General features: G+C 36.1%; 4 protein-coding genes across 5 annotated transcripts in view; all 4 read right to left on the reverse strand.

Moving 5' to 3' along the window:
- The window catches only part of HOXB3 (homeobox B3), a 51,539-nt gene extending 42,281 nt beyond the window's left edge, over window positions 1-9,258 (reverse strand). Inside the window, exon 1 of the mRNA XM_063458868.1 lies at window positions 8,765-9,258. The gene's annotated coding sequence lies outside the window, so the exon portion shown is untranslated. The remainder of the gene's footprint in view (window positions 1-8,764) is intronic.
- HOXB6 (homeobox B6) lies at window positions 215-3,842 on the reverse strand. Its single transcript, XM_063458879.1, has 2 exons — window positions 3,199-3,842; window positions 215-1,437 (listed from the first exon to the last, which is right to left on the reverse strand). The coding sequence occupies exons 1-2, from the start codon at window positions 3,611-3,613 to the stop codon at window positions 1,181-1,183; spliced, it is 672 nt and encodes a 223-aa protein (XP_063314949.1). The 5' UTR covers window positions 3,614-3,842; the 3' UTR covers window positions 215-1,180.
- A 1,757-nt stretch (window positions 9,259-11,015) lies between the features above and the next one.
- HOXB7 (homeobox B7) lies at window positions 11,016-15,477 on the reverse strand. Its single transcript, XM_063458881.1, has 2 exons — window positions 14,849-15,477; window positions 11,016-11,774 (listed from the first exon to the last, which is right to left on the reverse strand). Exons 1-2 carry the CDS (start codon window positions 15,246-15,248, stop codon window positions 11,521-11,523), a joined length of 654 nt encoding a protein of 217 aa, XP_063314951.1. The 5' UTR covers window positions 15,249-15,477; the 3' UTR covers window positions 11,016-11,520.
- A 1,531-nt stretch (window positions 15,478-17,008) lies between these two features.
- On the reverse strand, window positions 17,009-18,645 carry HOXB8 (homeobox B8). 2 transcript variants are annotated; one of them, XM_063425378.1, is made up of 2 exons: window positions 18,040-18,645; window positions 17,009-17,604 (listed from the first exon to the last, which is right to left on the reverse strand). In XM_063425378.1, exons 1-2 carry the CDS (start codon window positions 18,458-18,460, stop codon window positions 17,297-17,299), a joined length of 729 nt encoding a protein of 242 aa, XP_063281448.1. In that variant the 5' UTR covers window positions 18,461-18,645; the 3' UTR covers window positions 17,009-17,296. The 2 variants fall into 2 exon arrangements, with proteins under 2 accessions (XP_063281448.1, XP_063281447.1); XM_063425377.1 differs by having other exon boundaries at window positions 17,009-17,607.
- Between the last annotated feature and the right edge of the window lie 3,637 nt (window positions 18,646-22,282).

Consider the following 22,282-nt stretch of genomic DNA (forward strand, 5'->3'; position numbering starts at 1 on the left):
TTACTTAGCTTATTGAGAGAAACACTGGACAATAAATATTTGAGTTATTATTATCATCATTCTCATTGTTATTACGTGTGTATTTGTCATACATAATCGAATACCGACGCTTTTTTTTAGACTAATTAAATAGCAATTTTTCCATGCAATGATAAAAAAGATTCGAATCTCCTAATGAGTTTTAATTTCCAAACAATGGCAAATAAATTACATATTTCTCGGGGAAATGCAAATATTTTATTATACAGCAGATAAAATCAGATCTAAATACCCAGTCCCAAATATACAGAGAAAATAAGTCACAAGTTTAATTCCAGCAACATTTAATGAAATATCCCAGACAGTCTGCGTCCTTAGAACAGCAGAAAATTGAATTAGTGAGATGTGCAGACGCTGTGCTAGTAAAATATATGGGTAATTTTTCCATTTGTGATACCTTTCATTTTAATGTTGGGAAAGTGCAGAACACAGCCAGTTTATTTTTTTATTATTTTTTTTTTTTCGTTTTTTTTTTTTTAATCAGAACGGATGTTTGGTCAGTTTAAATCCCCCATAGGCCGTGTGCTTTAAAAAATACAGACAGTTTGTGCTTCCAGTATAACAGTACACTTAGAACAATAAAGATACCAAATCCCATGGATGTCTTTCGGTTCCACTCAGTATATTATCAACTAACAATGGACAATATAATAAACGTTTTTTTTTTTTTCTCATACAAACTACAAATAGAAATCACAAACAACCACATTCAAAAAAATAACAAAATATAGCAATTCACAATTTGATCCTAGGCAATATATATATAAGTACTTTCAGTAGACATAGAAATAAAAGAAAGAATATAGAACCTTCAAATCGTGCATGGTTGGTACACAAGACTCTTGAAGATCGAGTGCTTTTTATTAATATATATATATGTGTGTAAATACATGTATATGCATATATACAGACATATATATACATGTATGTATTTATATACTTATATAGATACATACATATGATTATGCATATTCAAAAGTCTATCAAGGATTCTGACTAGTAGTCAGACATATAGGTAGTAGAATGTTTATGTTTCACATAGAATCTGTGTCACTAGTTTTTTGTTCTTTACCAGTCTTGTGTGCAAGAATAATTTATTCAAGGAACAAGGATTGTGGAGCACGTTTCGACAGACGTTCTGTCACTCAGCCGCTTTCTCTTCCTCCCCTGTGCTCTGCAGAGAGGAGTTGAGAAGTTTGCTCTCTTTTTTCCATTTCATTCTCCTGTTCTGGAACCAGATCTTTATCTGACGCTCGGTCAAGCACAGAGAATGAGCGATCTCGATCCTGCGCCTTCGGGTCAGGTATCGGTTAAAATGAAACTCTTTCTCCAGCTCCAGGGTCTGATATCTGGTGTAGGTCTGCCGGCCTCTCCTTCCACTGGGCCCAAATACCGAAGCTGCAAGAAGAGATCGTTAAAAAAAATATTATTTTCACACACTATGCCCTTCCAGAATATGGATTCATTTATGTATTTATCTCTAGAATCTGTTTATCGGGTGACAGTGAAGGTGTAGAGGCATTTGCTTAAAATATTTTGTATTTAAAGGTAGGAGTTCACGGCCTGTCTATAAGAATGATATTATAGTATATGTGCATCTTCTAACAGAATAAATAGATTTGTTAAGTCCCCAGACAGGAATATATACACACATAAGTGGGGAGAGATAGAGATATACTATAATATGGGGGATTTTCATTCAACATGCTGTATGTGTACCTCTGGTATGTGTGAACACATACTACATTGTTCAATACACACACATATGTATAAATATACACACAGACACACACACACGCACACACACACACATTGTTTAATTACATGTTTTGTGTGTTACTGTGTTTAATGTTTCCCTCAATTTGTGCCAATTTGTACATAGATTCTACCTGTTTCTGTGTTGTATTCATCCATCCATCCATCCATCCATTTTTCCTTCACATTCTCCACCCCCCCCCCCCCCCCCATCTCTCATACTCTGTCCTTCCCTCTCACCCCCATATATATAAATAGGTGGGGTTTTTTAGAATATAATTGCATGCACATTTTTCTACACAATGTTTTAGTGATGTTATATGTGTGTACTGTATATAAAATGATTGACACTTTCTGCATAATACACAGAGACAGAATAGGAGGAGAGGACTCTGGGCTCTGAGCTCTTGTCTGGACTAAATATTGAGTTCTGCCCAGAATCAAGGTGTTTCTCGGTTTCACCAACCGGTTATAATAACTGTTTCAGCGTTTAGTGATAATGAAATGTATTGATCGCCAGAAGTCTTGTACTGTAATGGATCCAGCACTTTATCCCCTGACTAATGGGCGCCAGGTCCAAACGAGTAGAGAAACCAACCGATCCTGGAATGCGGGACCCTCACTCCAGGGCTCAGGGAATATTAATCTGACAATAAGTGTGTGTGCTAAACCATCTTCTGGGAGCATTTATTTCACTAAACTTACATTACATGGTGTAAAGCAGGGCTCCTTAATGTGCACATCAACTATACTTACTGCTATTTACACAGTAACAAGAAGAGAAAATAAATGAGAGAGACAGAGACAAATGATAGAGAATGAGAGAGAGAGACAGAGAGGGAAAGAAATAAAGGAGGGAGAAAAAGAGGGAGAGAGAGAAGGATGAGAGGATCTGCAGAGAGGTTTAGAGAGACAGTAGAATATAACAGAATAATATAGCACAGGAAGGTGAATTGTTTAAAAAGAAAGTGGGTGTGTGTGTTCATTGTTATTGTACTGCGCTGCAGACTATGTTGGCGCTTTATGCATAATAAGTGTCTGAAAGCGAGAAGAGAGTAGAGAAAACTGTTAAGGGATTTTGATAAATGGGTGTGTAATTCATAATTCGATACATTTTTATAAATGTGAGTCTGTGTGTATGTGTGTGTGTGTGTGTGTGTATGTGTGAGAGAGAGAGAGAGAAGGGAGAGAGGGGAGGGAGAGACAGGAGTTTGGAAAGAGGAGAGAGCGAAGGAGAAGAAGGGGGCTTGCTAAGCTCCTCCATGCATGCTTTCAACCAGAAATGTACATTTGGTTGGAGTTCTGTGATTTATGACTTCCCAGCCTGTACTTTGTAGAAGGGTAGAAGGCAGGAGTGTGAGAAGCTCTAAATCCCCCAAAAACAGAGAATGAGAGAGAACTTACTGTTACAAGAGTTCATCCTCTGCATCCAGGGGTAGACTGGCGTGGAGCACTTTGCGTCTTCCTGCTCGTCAAATAGCGTCTTGCTGTGCGCACAGTCCGGTTTGCGCTGCTCTTGGCTGTAGTGGCTCTGCTCATCCAGGGAGGACAGTGAGCAGCCAGGGTCCTTGTCCCTGTAAAGTGACCCAGCTGCTCCATAGTCACAGGCTGCTGTCCTGCTGTAAGCTCCATTAGCTGGCTGGTAATAGGGAGATGAGCCATAGCCCTTGTCCTGGACTCCAGTGGCTCCATAGCCTGCAGGATAGTGTCTTAAAGGGTCCGCATAGCCTGAGGAATATAAGGGGATTTGACCTAGGAAGGATTCCTGGCCAGCAGGCAGAGTTACCGGGAAAGTGGAATTGACAAAATAAGAACTCATTGGGAGGAGGCAGCGAGCTTCCTGGCTTTATGATTTGTTGTGTTTTATAGTCCAAGTGGTTTAGCTATTAGTAGTTTATCGGAGATTGGGTTTTAGCTGAAGGGGGGTGGCCGGGTGCCAGTGAGGGACAGAAAGAAATTGTAGCATATGATCAGATACTGACCAATAGCAAGAGCCTGATATTGCGAAATAGCACCCTAGAGGGGCTTGCATTACACCAGGGACCCTGTGAACAATCCACCAGCCTTTCTAAAGAAACACAGGGAAAAAAACAACAAACAACAAAAAACAACAAACAAACAAAAAAAGTCCCCAAAAATAAAATAATAAAAATATATGTATATATATATATATATAAATACTGCTGACTGTACAACAGATCACTTTGAAAATAAAGATTTGATTGCAGGTTTCAAAACATAGATCAACATAGAAAATGTGTGATAAAATGGAAAGTTTTGGAATTCTTCCATCATTCTTAACAAAGCAACTAACAGAAATCACCAAACACTTCCACAAATAAGCAATTCATGGATAAAAACATAATTCCATTACAAAGGTGTGAGGCAGAAATCTGAAATCTGATATCTTGGGGGGATTCAGGTTGCAACATTGTGTGTTTTTCTTAAGGCTTATGGGTTAATAAATAGCATAGAATAGTGTAGAAAAATGTACGCAGACTGGACACGCCACCAACACAGGGTCCTCTCAATACCAAGTGCAGAGCACTGCCTGGACTGAGTCTATGCCCCTCTATCACCCATTCCTCCCACAGTCTGTGGGCATTTGTTTTGTAGTGTGGGTAAAATCTATACATGACACTTTACACTACAAAACGCTCTACGTTTAGGTCAAGGGCTGCATAACGTGATTATTGATCCTCTTAAATCTTAAGGTTTTAAAACGAGAAATGGACTCTGGTACACGTCCCCCTTTATATTTATTACTTGTGAATCGGGGATAACGCTTTCATCATACAAGAGAAGGCCATCTGTATATTATATAGCCACACATTATTATATTTGTATTTTATATTTTTATTACTAGCACTTTGATTTATGTATCTCTCCCTCTTATAAAATATGTATAAAATGTATTTATTTACTTTTACGCTACAATTGGTAGTTAGATATTTCTTTATTGTTAAAGCGTTTTACTGTCCCCAATTGAGGGGGGGGGGGGGGGGGGATAATTAACGTGGCCGTTTGGCATCTGATTCATACATTTAGAAAGGGGTGGAGGGGTTTGGGGGTTTGCTGGAAAGTTAATTAAGGTGCCATTAAGTCTAATATGGAGCATTAATAACTATTTTATATTATTATTATTATCTTTATTAATATTATTATTATTACTATTACACGCATGTATATAACAGAGGCAGACCAATTTATTCCTTATTCAGTGACTGTAAGGGATAACTGTGATCGATATATCAATAAATGACTTTATTTAACAATAGTGATTTAAGGCTGTTAAATTTAGCCATCAATATAATCCTTGCTATTTGTCTTTTGTTTCAGGGGTGAGCGGTTTTTGGTGAAAGAATATGATATTTTGGGCTTGTGATAAAATGAAGATTTATTCAGGGAATATAAAAGCGATTTTTTTTTTTCGGATGAAAAATGTGGACTTTCTCTCCGATCTGCTACTTTCCCCTGCCGATTGTGCGAATGGAACATCAACCGATTCTCACCTTCTCAGCGCGAAAAAAAAAAAAAAAAGAACCACTTTATACGATATATTGCATCCATTACCGGGATCGCCTTTATTTCCACTTACTGAAAATCCAGTCCAGTGACTAAAACTGAATGTACTCTTTCCTGAAATCCCAGGGCAGTAAGAGGAGGAGACTGGCTACAGCGAATTATACAAATTATATAACAAGTAACACTTTGTAATTCTTTGTACTGTCCAGGAAAATGGATTGTAAATTGCTCTTGTCTGCCTGTCTGCAGGAGTGAAAATGGTAACAATTTTACAATATCCTATTAATTCATTCATTAATTCATTCATTAATGCCAATTCCCCCTGTGAAAATGAATGTATTATAGGAGAACACATAGGAGCAGTAAACCGAATAGTTTATTTTAGCAAGCTCTTTTAAACGGTTATTTTCTTAATTTAATCAAGAAGGTGAGAACTATTTCGCTTTCTCTCTCTCTACTCTGTGCGTGTGTGTGTGTGTGTATGTGTGTGTATGCAATCTCTGCTTTAACTATATATATATATATTTATTTATTTATATTTATTTATTTATAATCCAAACTCAATAGTTAAAGAAAAAATAAAATAAAAATAAATACATATATATATATATACAAAGTCTTTATTTAAATCAGCTATCTAAACGATGCAGAACCATTCTGAAAATAATGTTATTTGTTTAAGAATAACTGGCAGATTGTTACTCAGCTCAAAAACATTTAGATTCTTTAGATGCTTTTTTTTTCTTTTTTCTTTTTTTAAAGTATCAAAGCATTTTTGTGCTTCAGTGAACGGAAATAAAAGCATTTCCTGATACTTTTCCCTGGAACAAGCAAACAAACACAGTGCTCAACCACAGATTGCAGACTTTCCAGGTCTCTGTTGGAATCTTTAGAAGCAAATTAAGTGAGCACCCAGCAGGCTTTCTCACTTCAGGACCTTATTGCTGTCATAAAACTCACTTTTAAATGCTTTGTAATTTTACAGCAAAGGACATTCCGCTAAAACAGGCCTGAGACTCATGTGTGTCTGTTCTTGGTTATTGTTTTAACAGACTTTCAAGGAGTGCGATGAAATATTTACTTTGCTGTTAAATCGTATCTTATTTTGTAAGTAAAATACAATTTTCTATAATTATATTCTATCGCTTATTTATTAGTGACATCGACTCCTCAGCCTTTAAAATATGTCTTAAATTCGCTTTATTATATATATATATATTTATAATAAATATAATTTTATTATATATAATATAATAAAATAATATTAATATAATATATTATTATATTATTATATTACATATTAAATATATTATTATATTATACATTTTATATATTATTAATACAGTAAATATTTTTTATATCACTATGATCCCGTTTCTATAATTAACTAGGTAATTTCGTACTTAATAAATAAGATTACAAGTATAATGATTATTAATATATAATCCATTTAACATTTACATTGAGAAAGTAATTTCAATTTCAATGGTTTTCTGTAATATTTTCCTACAACCTTTATCATAAATACTAATAAAATAATATTAACAAAACCTGTTTATACAATATTTATACTTATACAACTACTTGACATTTTAACATGAAAATGTGTACATAATCAATATTGTTTAGTAATTTGAATGGTAAAATCTGCCCATTAATGAATAACTTTAATGGAAACAACTGTAACTTTATCTATCGAGGTTTTATTATTTTTTGTAGACAGGACTATAGAGTCTGTATTAAGTGAAAAAAAAGTTTTCTTTGGGGCCAATTGTTTATTTCCAAACCTGCAAATAACTGCACTTGAGCACTTATGAGGTGATTTCAACTGCCAGACGGTAGATGGCAGCAAATTACATATTTTGAACTTGCTCAGCAACATCAGAGAGGTTTAACAAAAAAAAAATGTCTACTCAATAGTTTTCATTGGGAAATAAAACAGGGAAATAATGAAGCGCCCTTTTTCACAGTAAACAAAGCACACATTGTACAAATTGTTTTAAATCAATAAATACTGTCAGCGTGTCTATAAGCAATTCTTCAAGTGGTTTCATTATTCATACTTCTGATGCCTTCAAAAATGTTATTTTAATCGTTAAATATATGCAATGGCTAATATGGTATAATATAATTTATACATAAAACAATGAGACCTGGTGTCCTGAGAACCAACCAGGAAAATTCAGAATAAAATAGCCCACATTGAAAAAAATGTGTACCCAGTTCATTGGCACTGGAAGCTTTTTCAAATCAGATACTTGGTCAGAATGTTGCCACACTTCAACACTCTGTTCTATAAACAGAAGGCTAAATTATTAGTACTAAGACATATTACAGTAAGTATGACTTTTGACATACATTTACACATTTTTATATAAACACATCAATATTCATAGGTCTACATAAATAGGTAGAAAAGAAAAAAAAAGTAGTTGTTTGCCAAGCCATGAACTGCAAAAAAAATAAAAAAATTAACAATAAAATAAAAAACTAAACCAAACCAAACCAACAAAAACCACAATCCAAAACAGATAAACACTGTTATGTACGTGATCTCATGCATATTTGTCTATATGGAAATATGTGCACGGTAGCGCGTTTGTATGAAAATACATGTACATTTCTATGCTGTTTTACTTTGTCTGTGTGTAATGTTATATATAAAATCATACATGTGCATGTATTTGTGTGCGTGTGGTCTTTGTGTGTTGTGTGTGTGTTTGTGTATGTGTATATATGTGTGTGTATTATAATGTATATTAATAGATATATTAATGTGTGTATGTATGTTGTAGATTGTGAGATATAATTAAGACTCAAGGTATGCAGAGTGTGGGAGATGTGACCCTCCTGCGCTTTAAACTGCGCCATTCCTAGATTTGTATTCATCTCACGCTACTGAAACAACACCCTATGTATGTACACTCACCTTTCACAAGCACAACACTACATGGCTTTACCTGTAAAAAGTACCGTGTTCCAAAACCAACCAGCAGCAAGTCTGTACACAATCTGTCTTTAATGACAATAAAGAAAAACTCTCTGTTTTAACATTTCCTTATCTCCTCCCATCTTTGTCTGTCTGCCTGTCTGTCTGTCTATCCATGTCTCCAACTTTCCCTATCTATCTATCTATCTATCTAATCTATCTAATCTATCTAATCTATCAAATTTATCTAATCTAGCCATGTCACATAGTATAGTTTTATAAATATATATAAATACATATGTTGCATTCTACTTCTTTAACATAATATGTACATACATAAAATACAAACAACAGCACAGGTAAAATGAAAAATCCATATAATATTCTCTCCCCCCTATTAGCATGTTCTCCCCAAATACTGCATAGACATTGATAACAGGTATGTGTGCTATGTTCATGCAAGGCAGCACAGGGTGTTATTAGGCGAGCAGATAGAAGAATGCCATGTTTCTTTACCTTTGCAGGTTATTTTAAGCTGACAGATTGTCCCAGGCTGAAATCCATGTTTTTTTTTCTTCTGTCTTGTGATTGCTTTTAGATTTCTGTCATTTGTCTGCAAAATGGAGCTTGTTCCCTGTTTGAGCAATGCTGTCCTCTGTCTGCAGCTCCTGGGCTCCTCCATTGCTCTCCTCCACCTTCCTGCAGTCTCCTCCATGAAAACGATTCCTCTCCAGCCTTCAGAGCTGCACTTTATCCCCACATCCAGGACACAGCCAGGAGCCCTGAAGGAGACACTGATCCTACCCAAGGTGCGGTGACCGAGAGACTACTGCAATCTACCCACATGGGAAATGATAAAAGTTCATGTTCACGGCTACAAGTCCACATGACCGGCCCTGGCCAATCCCAGGACCCAGCCACTCATAAACTTCTAGCACAAAGTTGTAAATTTTCATAAAACAACAAGGAATTTATTGCATTTCTTCATGACTGCTTTAAGAGCAGCCTTTTCTCAGCCGCCATCTTTCTTTTCCCTTTAAATGCCGAATCTTGCAGGTCCTGGTGTATGATGGGGGATTAAATACAGAGAATGGGTATTTTTGTCACACACTGTCATCTTTGTGTTTAAAGAATGCTCTGGCAGGAAACAAAAAAATAAAAAAGGATTCCTGTGTATTAATGTGTGATCACAGAACTACAACAATGGGGGTGGGTGGGGGAGGAGGGGGAGGGTGAGAAAATATACAACACTGCATGATGTGCACCCCTCAAATGTTAATGGCAGACACCCAGACACTGATAGGGGGGTTATTCCAACTGTCTGTCTATCTATCTATCTATCTGTCTGTCTGTCTATCTATCTGTCTGTCTATCTGTCTGTCTGTCTGTCTGTCTATCTATCTATCTGTCTGTCTGTCTATCTGTCTGTCTGTCTATCTATCTGTCTGTCTGTCTGTCTATCTATCTATCTGTATATATATATATATATATATATATATATATATATATTTATATACATATAAATATATGTGTGTGTGTATATATATATATATACATATAAATATATATGTGTGTGTATATATTTTATATATATATATATATATATATATCTTTATATATATATATATATATATTTATGTATTTGTTTTTAGATTATATATATATATATATATATATTCAGGAAATGAAATAGATTTAAAAACAGAAAAAAAATCACAAGAAGTGTAATCCTGGATATGGATAGAGTGTGTGCTTGATTATATGTGAGTGTAGGTGTACACACGTACAGCTAGGGAGATTTGGAAGAAGTAAAAAAAGGAACAGGAATTTTATTTTATTTCCATCGAGATAATTCCTGTTATTCCACACAATTCCCTGTTGATCAGAAATTGAGAAAATCAAACTACAGCGGATTTAATTACTGAGAGACTTAGCCTTAAAACCTTCCAATACACGGGAGAATGTTTCCCACCAATGTTCGTAACTTCTAAATTATACTCAGAGTTCAAATAATAATAAATTAATAAAATCGTGATTACGGTATTACAGAGATGTATGTGTATTTCTTAAATGTTTAAGAATTTTTTTTCCCCGTATAATTATGAGCTACCATTTTATGAGATAATCGTTTTATTATTAATTTTACATTAGAATTTTTATTATAATATTATCTATATCTATATCGATATATCTTTCTGCTTCTATGTTTATATATATGTAAAAACGCGTGTACGCATAAAGATTTTACAAGATATTAATTTAATCTGTGTTTTATACATATACACATTCATGTATATCTACACAAACAATTAAAAAAGAAAATATGTGCATATTATATATATATATATATAATATATATAATAAATATTTATATTTCACATATATTCTTATGTCATTGTTTAGAATTTCAGCATTTTATTTATTGTAATGCATTTTAATATTGTATATTTATGTTCTAAATGTATTATATACACATGTTTTTAGATAGTTGTCCATAGACAACCATGTATATATATATGTGTGTGTGTGTATATATATATATTTACACATGTGTGTATATGGACAACTATTTGAAAAAATATATATATGCATGAAAATGTGAAAAAAATCTAAAGAAACTGGATAGATAGATTGATAGATACAGCGACTATTTTTTTTTTTGCAACAACCTTATTTTGTTTCATAAAAAATGTTTGCATTGCAACATTTCGAAAAATAAATAATGCACAATTTTTCTATTAATTGTCATTTTATTTGAAGGACATATTACAAGAAGAGCGCACTTTCAATAAATGAAAATACAGACTATGATTAAATTATATTAAAATTAACTTTACACCACAGTTTTATTTGCACATTAATATTACACGTCCGTCGTAAGGGGAATCAAGGGGAGAGGAAAATGTAAAATATCCATGTTTTTTTTTTTTGTAATTTTTTTTTTTTACATTGTCACGATAGGCAATGAATAATAAAAACCGCACAACACATTTAATATGAACAGTACAATCCTACAGGGATATATTGCCATCCCCTTCACATCGAACAAACACAGATACGGTATTGGGTCACAATCTCTCACATATTGGAGTCCAGAAAGTTTAAGGATCTTCAAATACATTGCTAAATGAAATGTCACATAGAAATGGTCCTACTGGATCACCACGTGGGGTAGGTAGCTAACCCTAAAGTAGAAAAGGGATGTAGGTAGTATTATGGCAGGATCCAGGAGTGCCAGTGGATCTTGGGGTTCATCAGTCTTTGGGGTGTGTTCACTCCTCCTCTTCTTCTTCAGTCTCCTGCTTTTCCTGGCTATTTGATGAAGGACTGGGGGTTTTATTTTCCTTTTTCCATTTCATTCTTCGGTTCTGGAACCAGATTTTTATCTGTCTTTCGGTCAGACACAGAGCATGGGCGATCTCAATTCTCCTCCTACGGGTCAGATATCGGTTATAATGGAACTCTTTCTCCAGTTCTAGCGTCTGATACCTGGTGTAGGTCTGACGACCCCTTTTCCGGTCTGTTCCTACAATAAAAAAGTAGAAAAAAAAACAAACAAACAAAAACTAAATGAGTTGTAAACACACTTTTACAAATCCAAGCCCTGTGCAGGTCAAAAGCAAGATTAATTTTAGCAGACTTGTTCTGAGTATGGTGTAACTATTATTACCATCTTTAAAGAACTGTTGGCAATACCTCTCTCCACACATGTACAGGGAGTGTTGTGGTGGGGGTGATGGGGTGGGCAATAGCCTTTCCTATTGAAGTCCTTTGTGCTAGTTGTGGGTCAGCAATATTCTAGGTCTGTAGGTATTGACCAAGGTTCTATATGGAACGTTGAGGTGGAGAAACTGGTGATTCTAGATCTGGGATCATTCCAAGGTATGTCTATATTTCATGGTAATGTAGATCACTGAGGTTTTACGTACTTTCACACAGCAACCACTGTTCTTATGTATAGCTGTTATGGTTGGGGCGAAATTGGGTTCTTGCAGCTCTAATAGGTAGTTCTGGGTTTATAATTGGCGAGAAACTAGTTAGTAATATGTAGCCCTGTCAGAAGCAAGGCAAGAATGAGTAATAAGGAGCTTAGATTTAGGGGATAAGTGGTAATTTGTATATAATTTTGTGTAGGCCGTGGATAATTACCAAAGACATGAATTTCTCAAGAGAATCTGGAAAAATGAAAGTTCCACTGATTTTTTTTTCCATATACATGATCACATTTTATACTGGGAAGTTTAATATAAGAGTCTCTCTCATTATAAATAGACTTATCCATTTAACAGCCAGTTCTGGCTGCCACAAAATCAACATGCGAAAAGCTCAAAAAGATCAGTTAGAAAAATAACTCCAAATCCGTTCTCATGGAGATATATCTAGAACGTCACTGTTTTAACCTACATTTAGCCAATCCAGTTTTGCAATTTAGAGCAGGTCGCTGTTTAGAGGATAGACCACAATATGGAGAAATAGTGGTCTTTAGTGGCAATCGGTTACACGATATTATGTTCTTGGGATGTTCTGAGGAGCAATAAGTAGCCATATATTCACTTCTATGGGTTTTGTTAAGCAATATATTACCAAACATAGAGCTCTAGTGTTCTTGGGGGGCACTTGGTAACCATATAACTAATGCTGTGGGGTTCGAATGTGACAACAGTTACTAGAAATGTTCGATTCGGAATGTTTTGATGGTCAGAAGGAAACCGCAAGTCCATGTTGTGGGTGTAAAGTCATCACTTCTCGTGTATGTAGAGTTTATTTAATGCCACGTGTATTTATCTTTACTGGGTGTTAGTGAAAGGCTCATAACTCAATGAAAGGAAAATTATATGAATCAACTGACATTAGCCCAGCGATATCTAGGACCCAGTTTCTCCGAGGAGAAGATCTCTACATTGTAGACTCAATACAGTCTTTAAGAACCCAATATAATGGGCAAACTGCTGTATCTCCCAAGGCCTAGCCAGAAATGATTCTAATCTATTTTATATATACAGGTACTCTCTTGTTAATGTTCTATGTATTGGCTGTAGAAGACTCTGGGACATCACATTTTCAACCTTGATTGCCTGGCTCCTTGCTATGTGTGTATGTGTAGATATATATTTATTTATAAAATATTTTACCAGGATGGATACATTGAGATTTCTCTCGTTTCCAAGTATGTCCTGGGTATATATAGCCTAACATGTAGAAATGTACACAGGCATTGATCAGAAGGGATTCAATATAAACAAAGATCCACACACATAGCGTGTCCAGACCGAGCCTCCAGAAGCTTTATAAATAAACATTACAGGTTGATACAATTTGCAGACTCGCATCTAACAGCCATTAAGTCGCTAAATTTAGCAACAGCCATTTAATTTCATCTTTCAAAGTACTCCGATGAAAGAACATCTGAAGATGAAACGGTAAAAGCAATAAAAAAAAACGAGAAAAGCATTAGCTTTCTAGGGTGAGATTAAAATGCAATGTGCTGAGCCCGAGTGCAACGGAGTTCGTTAGAAATGGCAAAACAAATGTCAATGTGAGCTTTAACAAAAGTTTGCTATGTGTGACGTCTTTTATTATATCCATGACGAAAAGAAACATTTTATAGCTACGCATCTAAATAGAGGGGGACATTTAATAAAATATACGAGATAGATAGATAGAGAGATATAGATAAATATATAGATAAATAGACATAGATAGATAGATAGATAGACAGACAGACAGACAGACAGACAGACAGACAGATAGATAGATAGATAGACAGATAGACAGATAGACAGATAGAGAGATAGATATTTATACAATCTATAGATAAATTATGCCAGAAAATAGACAAGTGACAAAATGCCTTCACCATACAAAGCTCAGTCAGTCTATTGTCAGATTAGTACAGATTATCATAGAAAGAGATAGATAACTATAGGCATATTGACAGATGTATCGAGAGAAAGAGAGAAATGGTAACACAGAGACACATAAGAGGCGATCTAGCGATGGGAAGCGTGTGTGATTAAATGCAGGGTTACATTAGCGATATATAGAGGATATGGCTGTTACTGTCGCAGCTCTGAGCTCCCGGATCTCCCAGCTCCCAGCTCCCAGGCGGTAATATACAGTCAGTGTATTGTATTAATGTAATTCTCCCTGTCAGTCGCTTATTGCACATTTACCGAAGTGACATATCCCAGTAAATACAGCGCTCTCCCACCTCACAGGAGCTATGTATCATCCATCTCTCCTATTTGCATAGCTGTTTAGCTGTAGGTTTATGGTTGCCATCGTGTTTGCTTGTAAACTCCAATTCCAATAATGGAGAGAAGCATTATACCCTCACACGATCCGAGGGCTTCTGGATAATCCATACTTCCCCATGCCATAATGTAAGCAAGTCTTGCTATAACAAGCTCCAGTCCCATCCCCACAGTGCAACATTCCATATTCTAAAATTGTAACATTCTAACGTTCTAACTAAAACAAGCTCACATCTCTTCCCTGTGAAGTGACAGAACGCTGGCTGGATTATCCCCATGGGTCAGATAGTACTTTATTTAAATCCCCTAGCTACCCCTCTTCTACCCACCACACTTTCCTTCTTACCTGTGCTCCTCATCCAGGGGTAAATTCTGTAGTTGCTCTCATTCTGCAGATCCAGGTCCCTCTGCTCAGCCTTGGTGCAGGTCTGCTTGGAAGAGTCACTGGGGCACATTAGGGAGAGGTTTTGATCAAAGGGAGAGCAGTGCATGTTGAAGGAGGCAGGGTCCAGCCCATAGCTGGAGGGATATATGGCTGGGCTCTGGGGGTGCAGGGTGGTCCCATTGCTGTACATCCCAGGCATTGACCCCGGGAAGGAAGAGCTGGAGCTGGACCCATAGCCAGAGCGCTGAGTGTTGGATGCAAAGGCGCATGAAGTTTGCTCTGGGAAAACCCCGGATGGGAAAACAGAACTTGCAGTTTGATATTTAGAGAATAAAGCATTCGCATAATACAATGAACTCATAATTCGGCCGGATGATTTGTAGGCCGGGACGTTTTAGTGTCGGTTTTACGAGGTACCGTGATATATTACAGAATTAGAGTCCAGATTTACACCAAAAAGGACCCCCTTTTTCCTCCCTGACCATGTGACTGTGCAGCACGTGATTTTCCTCCACCCAATGCAAACCCAGCTTCCCACAGCTCCTGTAATGTGGAAAAAAAATCTCTACAGCTGGATTTATAAAATATGATAAATATTTGATGTGATCTAACCTTCTAAGATCTATGTTATAAAGGTGAAACTACAGTGTAGTCGATAAGTGAGCTTTAATCTGTTTCAGACGAGGAAGAAAAAAGGTTTGCAAATAGAAAATAGAAAAAAAAGCGAGTTAGTGGCCACTTCTCAGACTGAAAGAAAAAAAAAAGAAAAAAAGAAAAACTGAAACCTATTTATTTGTGTATTGATTTGCTCTAACGTTTCTGTCTGCGTTCAAAGAGATTTCACTATGTGTGCCATAGTTATTAATGGATACTTTCAGACTCTGGTCGGTTAATAACCACAGAGAGTCCAAAAACATGCAGTCAGGAAAAGAATTGTACCTTTTAGCTGTGATTGCATGTTCTTACTAAGCTCTGAAATTGCTCTCAAACTGCAACTGGCAGAGATCTATAAATACTGCTAGGACTGGGCTCAAATTGTGTTAGCAACAATACATGGCTCACGATTAAACCCTAAATCTAACACCCACCCCCTAAGGGGCACTGACATATTCCATAACCCAGATTCACTTTATGCCATATACTATATTGAGTTTAACCCCTGAGATCCCAGGAGGATTTTCAGCTAGAACAGAGGTCTGCAAACCAATTTCAAGCATATTTGAAAAGCTATACCATCTATGCCACATAAAAACTACAATATACACAGCATATACATATACATATATGTCAGAATAGTTTGAAAAAGTGGTTACCTGGGTGACTTGCAAAGAGTCCACAACACAGAGAGCTCCCAGATGATCCTTTGAGAATAAGATGTTTTTTTTATTTTTTGTTCCTTTTTTAAAGAGAAATACCCCCCACCTTTTTTTTTTTTGCTTCCATTTCCTTTGCCAGGATCTCTCCCCCCACCATAACACGCCTTCTACTGTGTCTGTGGCTTTTTTTTTCTCAGCCAGCGAAAGCCTGAAAACTGACACAAATATCTTTTTCATTTTCCTTCTACCCCCAGCCACAACAGAGGAAGCCAAATAGTCATGATGTCACGGACTCCCTCTTGTAAACTTTATTGTAACTCATCCTCCAACGCTTCCATGTTTAGACAATAGAACATAGTGTGTAGAACAGTAAAATAGAAGAATTAACCCCTCCCTATCCCTCATTAAAAGAAAAAAACAAAAAAAAAACAATCAAAAACAACAAACAAAACAAAGGTATTCACGTATACAATACACAGTCTGTTTCACATTAAAACCCTAATATCACAACTGCGAGCATGCTAAAACAAATCTTGGCAAAGACACAGGGGAATGGGGTTTCTGATGGGGAAACACAAAGGTGGTGGTGATGGGTGGGGAGGGGGGGGTGATCTAGCACTGTGTTAGAGAGGGAACTACATCTCAATTAGGCAGTTTCATGTTGTTGGCTTCATTCTTTTTTTTTTCCTTTTTTTTTTTTATATATAAAGAAATACAGTAGACCACAAACAGAATAGTGCACACAAAACTTCTATAGCAAACGTTTTACCCCCCCCCCTCCCCCAACCAAACAATTGCCCCGATCATAGGTATGATTCCACAAAAAGCTATTGCATTAGACACAAACACTAAAAAGTCATCCCCCCCCCAGCCAGCCATCCTGATCCACCCCACCACTGGGAAAGGAAAAAGACAACAGCAGCCTTTACTGGTCTTATGGGGGGGCTTCTGGTAATTGATGTATCAAATAAGATGGGATACAGAGAAAGGGTACAGCCAGATCTAGGGTAGCCACACTGTGTCCTTCTCCTAGAACGTTTCATGGAAGCTGGGAGAATCAGAGAGACACTCTGTGTTGACTCACAAGTCCAGATTAATTACTTTTTTCTCCCTTTTGTCCATCTAAGCCTTCCTCTGTGTCCTGCGCTCTCTCCATTTTCTGTTTCTCTAATTCCTCCTGCTCGCATTTGCTGCTGGGAAACTTGTCCTTGTTGTTCTCCTTTTTCCATTTCATCCTCCTGTTCTGGAACCAGATTTTGACTTGTCTCTCAGTGAGTCCCAGGGCGTGAGACACCTCGATGCGCCTCTTGCGGGTCAGATATGGGTTGAAGAGAAATTCTTTCTCCAATTCTAAGGTCTGGTATCGGCTGTAGGTCTGCCTCCCTCTCCTGCGACCAGCAGCTGCTGGAGATCACAAAACATAAAAGGAGGTGAAGAATAAATTGGATGAAAAGATAGACAATAAAGCAAGCAAGCAAACAAACCAAAATAATAATAATGAGGGTGAAGGAGTGGGGTGCAAAAGAGGGGTTTAGTGGACACACATAAAACGTAGAAAGGGTTAAGTAACACAAATAAAATAAGATATCCCCCTACCAAAGCCATAAAAAAATCAAATCCCTGGTTACAAAAAACAAGAGGGGCTGGTAGGGGGAAATTAGGGTGTATAATGCCTGGGGAAGCATCAGCAGTTAAAGGGAAAAAAGGAAGGTGTAAACCTTCATCCAGGCAATTAAACTATAAAGCAATTCACAAGTGCATAAGTTAAGAGCCATCATTAAGCAGTAAAAGTGGCCAGGGTCAGTTTTATCGGGTTCCATTCTCACTTTGCCTCACCTTGTGGTCTCATCCATGGGAAGAGCTGACTTGGAGAAGGACTCTGCTCGGAGCTTTCAGCTTCCTCCCCGAGGCCAGAAGAGGCTAGCTTGCAGTCAGTGTATTGTACTATGTCAGACTCCTGGGTGCTGAAGAGGCTCTGTCTTTGCAAAGGTTCATATCCATAGAAGCTTGCTGGGTCCCCATGGCAGGTCACAGCGCAAGGATTCTGCTGGTAAGGAGGAGAGGAGAGGGAGGACGTTCCATGGTAAAACTCCTGAATTTGAGAAGGGTGTTGAAAGGTTCCTCCAGCACTAGGTCCATACACCACAGTGGGTCTGCCTCCTATGTCCTGAGCAAACCCACAATCATAGTAATTGGGGCGCAAAGACTCCCCTGTTTTGTATTTGGAGAAGAGTGAATTGACAAAATAAGAGCTCATTTTAATGTCTTTTTTTGTTGTTGTTGTTTGTTGTTTGTTTTTGTTTTTCTAAAAAAAAAAAAAAAAAAAACCCAGACAAGAAGAGAAGAGTCTAAGATGCTGGCTGATGTGCTGTGATTTCCAGGAATATAATAGAAGTCACAATCAAAAAAAGTCTATGTCTGGATGATATTACATCCCTGTTTTTTTTTGTTGGTTTTTTTTTGTGGGGGGTGGTGGGGGGGAATTTTTTTTTTAAATAAATAAAAAAAAAAATAAACCACTTAAAGAGTTCTCGCTTTACATTTCCAAGAAGGGATGCCAGTTCATAAACAGTTTCTGTGATTTACTTCGTAGCAAATGAGTTGTTTCATATTTTGCAGTGTCTTTTCAGAAGCATTTGCATCTATTAGCAAAGCTTTCATCCTATTGGCTTCCTGTGATCCACACGGACTGTGCTCAGAATTGGGAGAGAGGGGGAGAGATTCACAGAATGAAATAGCTCAGCTCAAGAGGGGGAGAAGCTGGATAGAATATAAGAATTAAATATGTTTAACTACATCCACTAATGAGATATCTCCCATCCACAACAAATCACCTACCTAGCCCACCCAAAGATTGATTTTTGGGGAGTGTTAGAAATTAAAGAGAGGGACATTCAGTCGTTAATTTCACAAAAAATTTAACGAGGCAGTTTTAGCCTTTCTAAATGTCAGGGTCGGTTTAGGAAACTGTAAAAGTACACGAATTAATTGCACACTAGTTTTTTAAAACTCCAATAAATGTAATTGGTATTTTAATACAAGTTATCAAATCATACAGTTTCTCAGGCTAAACATATTTTAAAACAAACGAGGCAGTCATATTTAACATTTTAATGATCAATTTTCCCTATTATTGATAAAGGTTTAACTATTCAAATGAAAGGAATGGCGTTTGTAATCGCCAAAAAAAAAGGCTGTAAAGTGTTTAGCAAACTATAAAATGCTATAAAACCGGGATGTTGATGTTGTTTATACCGCAACATATAAAAGCTGTTAGCAGTTTATGGCAGAGCCTTAACTTACTGCAATAAAGTAGAGGCTTAGATTGGAGCATTCACATTACTGCAAGATGCTGCAAGTGTCGATACTGAATTAAAATAATTATTGTTTTCAAAATAACACTTTTTTTTTTCTGTTCATCCTCACTTTCTATTTTTTTTTTTTCACTCTCTCCTCTTTTTTTTTGAAGGATCTGACTTCTGGAAAGTCTTTGAAAAAAAAAAAAAAATAGACTTGCACACGAGCAATATTATGCTGATATCTGCTCCTGTGGATGTTGGTGCTTTCTCAATCAGAGCATAGAGATCATTCCAGCAGACTTCTAGCATACTGCACGAATCGTTTTCGTTCCACATTAGCAACATAAATAGAAACAATGAGGAATAGAAAACATTTGGCATGTAATGATTGCCCTCTGTGTACTGCACTGCGCCCACTGTTGGCGCCTCTTCATTTTTCTTGTAAAGACTTCCACGGGGTTTAAACGCACAAAGGGTTAATTTTAGGGAGAAAACAAGAGGTCCTTCTGCAAACTAGGGGAGCACTGTGTGAAAAGTGATTTGGACAACGAAGCCATTCTTTCTGTATGTGTGATGTGCAATAATGAAGGCCAAATACTATATCTTATTGATATTCAAAGTCTATGCCATATAAACAGGGATTGAGATCAGAATAGGCTGCTTATCAATAATAAATACAGTGGAATAATGGAATAGGGGAAAGATCCGACAAGATTTGAAAAGGAGGGGATTTTGGTTTTAAAGCAGGTCAGTCACACACCGGTATATACACACGTTACATATACTAAACAACAGCACTGAGATTCAGTTACAATTGTACATAATAGGACAAGAACTGTATTTTTGCATGCATAGCATTTATAAAACTGTGTGTGTGTGTATCTGTATATATATATATATATATATATATATATATACTGCAACAGTCTGGTATTTTGGCATCTTATATATATATATATATATACACACACACACACATACACACACACATACATACATACACACACATACATACACACACACTTAATATATTTTGCTATATATGTTGTCATTTTTGCATTGGGAGTTTTCTGTATTTATATATATATATAATAGCCTGAGTGTTAACAAATAGGGCTTCTATGTCAAAACAGAATATTGTGGCGAATTTAAAATGGAATTGGAAATTTTAGGCCAAAGAGATTTTCTAGATTAAAAACATCATCTATTTTTTTTTCCAATTTAGCCATTGTGGTCTAAAAATATAAACTAATAATAATAATAATAATAATAATAATAATAATAATAATAAAACAAGCTCCTCCTTAGTATATAAATGCCTCAGAGTTAGAAATCAGAGTACATCTGTTTCTATCCATAAACCGCATTTTGTTGGTGTTTGTAAACCTCAGAACAATTCGCCAGCAATGCGCATTTATTGATATGGGGATATGGAATGGTTTTCAAATATTGTAATGGGTGTGATCAGTGGAGCACATTGTGAATCGTTTCTAGTTTATTGTATGGCAAATGCAAGTCTGTGAGTGTGTGCATGTGTATGTATATACACACATATACACAATGTACACAATCACATATATACTAATCTATAAATGTATGTGTGTACATCTATAGCTAGACTCCATGTATAAATTATTTATTATTACTTTTGAAATAATGGAAAAACAAGGATCAAGGGATTGTGTACATAAAATACAATAATGATCATAAAAATGAAATACGAAAAAGTTTCTTCCTCTATGTCTGATTCTGTCTTTATCAAACTGTTTCTTCGCTGGAGCTATTGGTAAAGGGATTCATCCATCTGTACAATGTGTAAAATAATCTTATTTTTTCCTTTACGTGAACTGTGATAAGTTTTAAGTCCCACTTTTATAGAATGTTAGAATACGTTACTTTGTTATTATTTTGCTATGTGATATTAAATGAACACCGCTTGGCCACTCTGGTACGGTTAAGTGCATTTAATACCATAGACATTCGGTTTAGAAATCAACCAATATTAATGTGTGAAAACTGCATCACATATAGTTCCAGCTCTTAAAGAGACGTATTCACTAAATAGCGAAGTGTTGCGAGTTTATAAGAATTCGCCAAAATGTAGGCCAGAATGAAAGAGCTTGAAACATTGTCGAATTCAGCCGAATTTATGATTATTTCTCTAACTCTATGATTATAATCTAAAAATGTCATATTTGTTGACATCTCACATTTAGTGAATAGACCTATTCATTGCATCCTGTGAGTATTATGTTCAAATAAATACTTTGTATCTTGATTAAAGAAAAAGCTACACTTAGGAGCCCATTAGTTTCAAATCCCTTGATAACGACATAATCCCTTCTTTTTTTATAAGACTCGGTATATATGTGTCTATAAAGGGGACTCAGAAGTAAAGGGGAATAAACCAGTGATATTCTGAATTTTGTTACCCCAATATCCTTATTGTTCAATATACTGATTGTTAGAAACATAAATTGTTTTATAACATACTAAAGCTGAATAATTTGCTAAAATCACATTTAATGCTTATTGTCTCTTTTCAAACATTTTTTTTTCTAGATATCTGATGTGAAAGAGGTAAAGAAAAAAAGGCATTATTTAAAAAAAAAAAAAACATGTTTAAGGGGGACTTCTTGTGTGCTTTAAGCTCTTTTTACAGAGGTAATGAGGATTCGAATTGGAATGATAGACCAACAGCGTCACCTAGCGTCTGTTACTGGAATAGCCTTTAGGATCCAGTTAATGAAAGCGAGCAAACTTTTTTTTATTGTGCGAAG

This window comes from Pelobates fuscus, chromosome 6 (genome assembly GCF_036172605.1).
Source record: "Pelobates fuscus isolate aPelFus1 chromosome 6, aPelFus1.pri, whole genome shotgun sequence".
Taxonomy (NCBI): Eukaryota; Metazoa; Chordata; class Amphibia; order Anura; family Pelobatidae; genus Pelobates; species Pelobates fuscus.

Bases quoted from the DNA above. Each gene is read 5' to 3' on its own strand.
- HOXB6 (XM_063458879.1), bottom strand. From the start codon at position 3,613: ATGAGTTCTTATTTTGTCAATTCCACTTTCCCGGTAACTCTGCCTGCT. The intron at 1,438-3,198 runs GTAAGTTCTCTC...CTCTTCTTGCAG, and splicing joins GAGGATGAACTCTTGTAACA to CTTCGGTATTTGGGCCCAGT.
- HOXB7 (XM_063458881.1), bottom strand. From the start codon at position 15,248: ATGAGTTCATTGTATTATGCGAATGCTTTATTCTCTAAATATCAAACT. The intron at 11,775-14,848 runs GTAAGAAGGAAA...TTTTTATTGTAG, and splicing joins CCCCTGGATGAGGAGCACAG to GAACAGACCGGAAAAGGGGT.
- HOXB8 (XM_063425377.1), bottom strand. From the start codon at position 18,460: ATGAGCTCTTATTTTGTCAATTCACTCTTCTCCAAATACAAAACAGGG. The intron at 17,608-18,039 runs GTGAGGCAAAGT...TGTGATCTCCAG, and splicing joins CCCATGGATGAGACCACAAG to CAGCTGCTGGTCGCAGGAGA.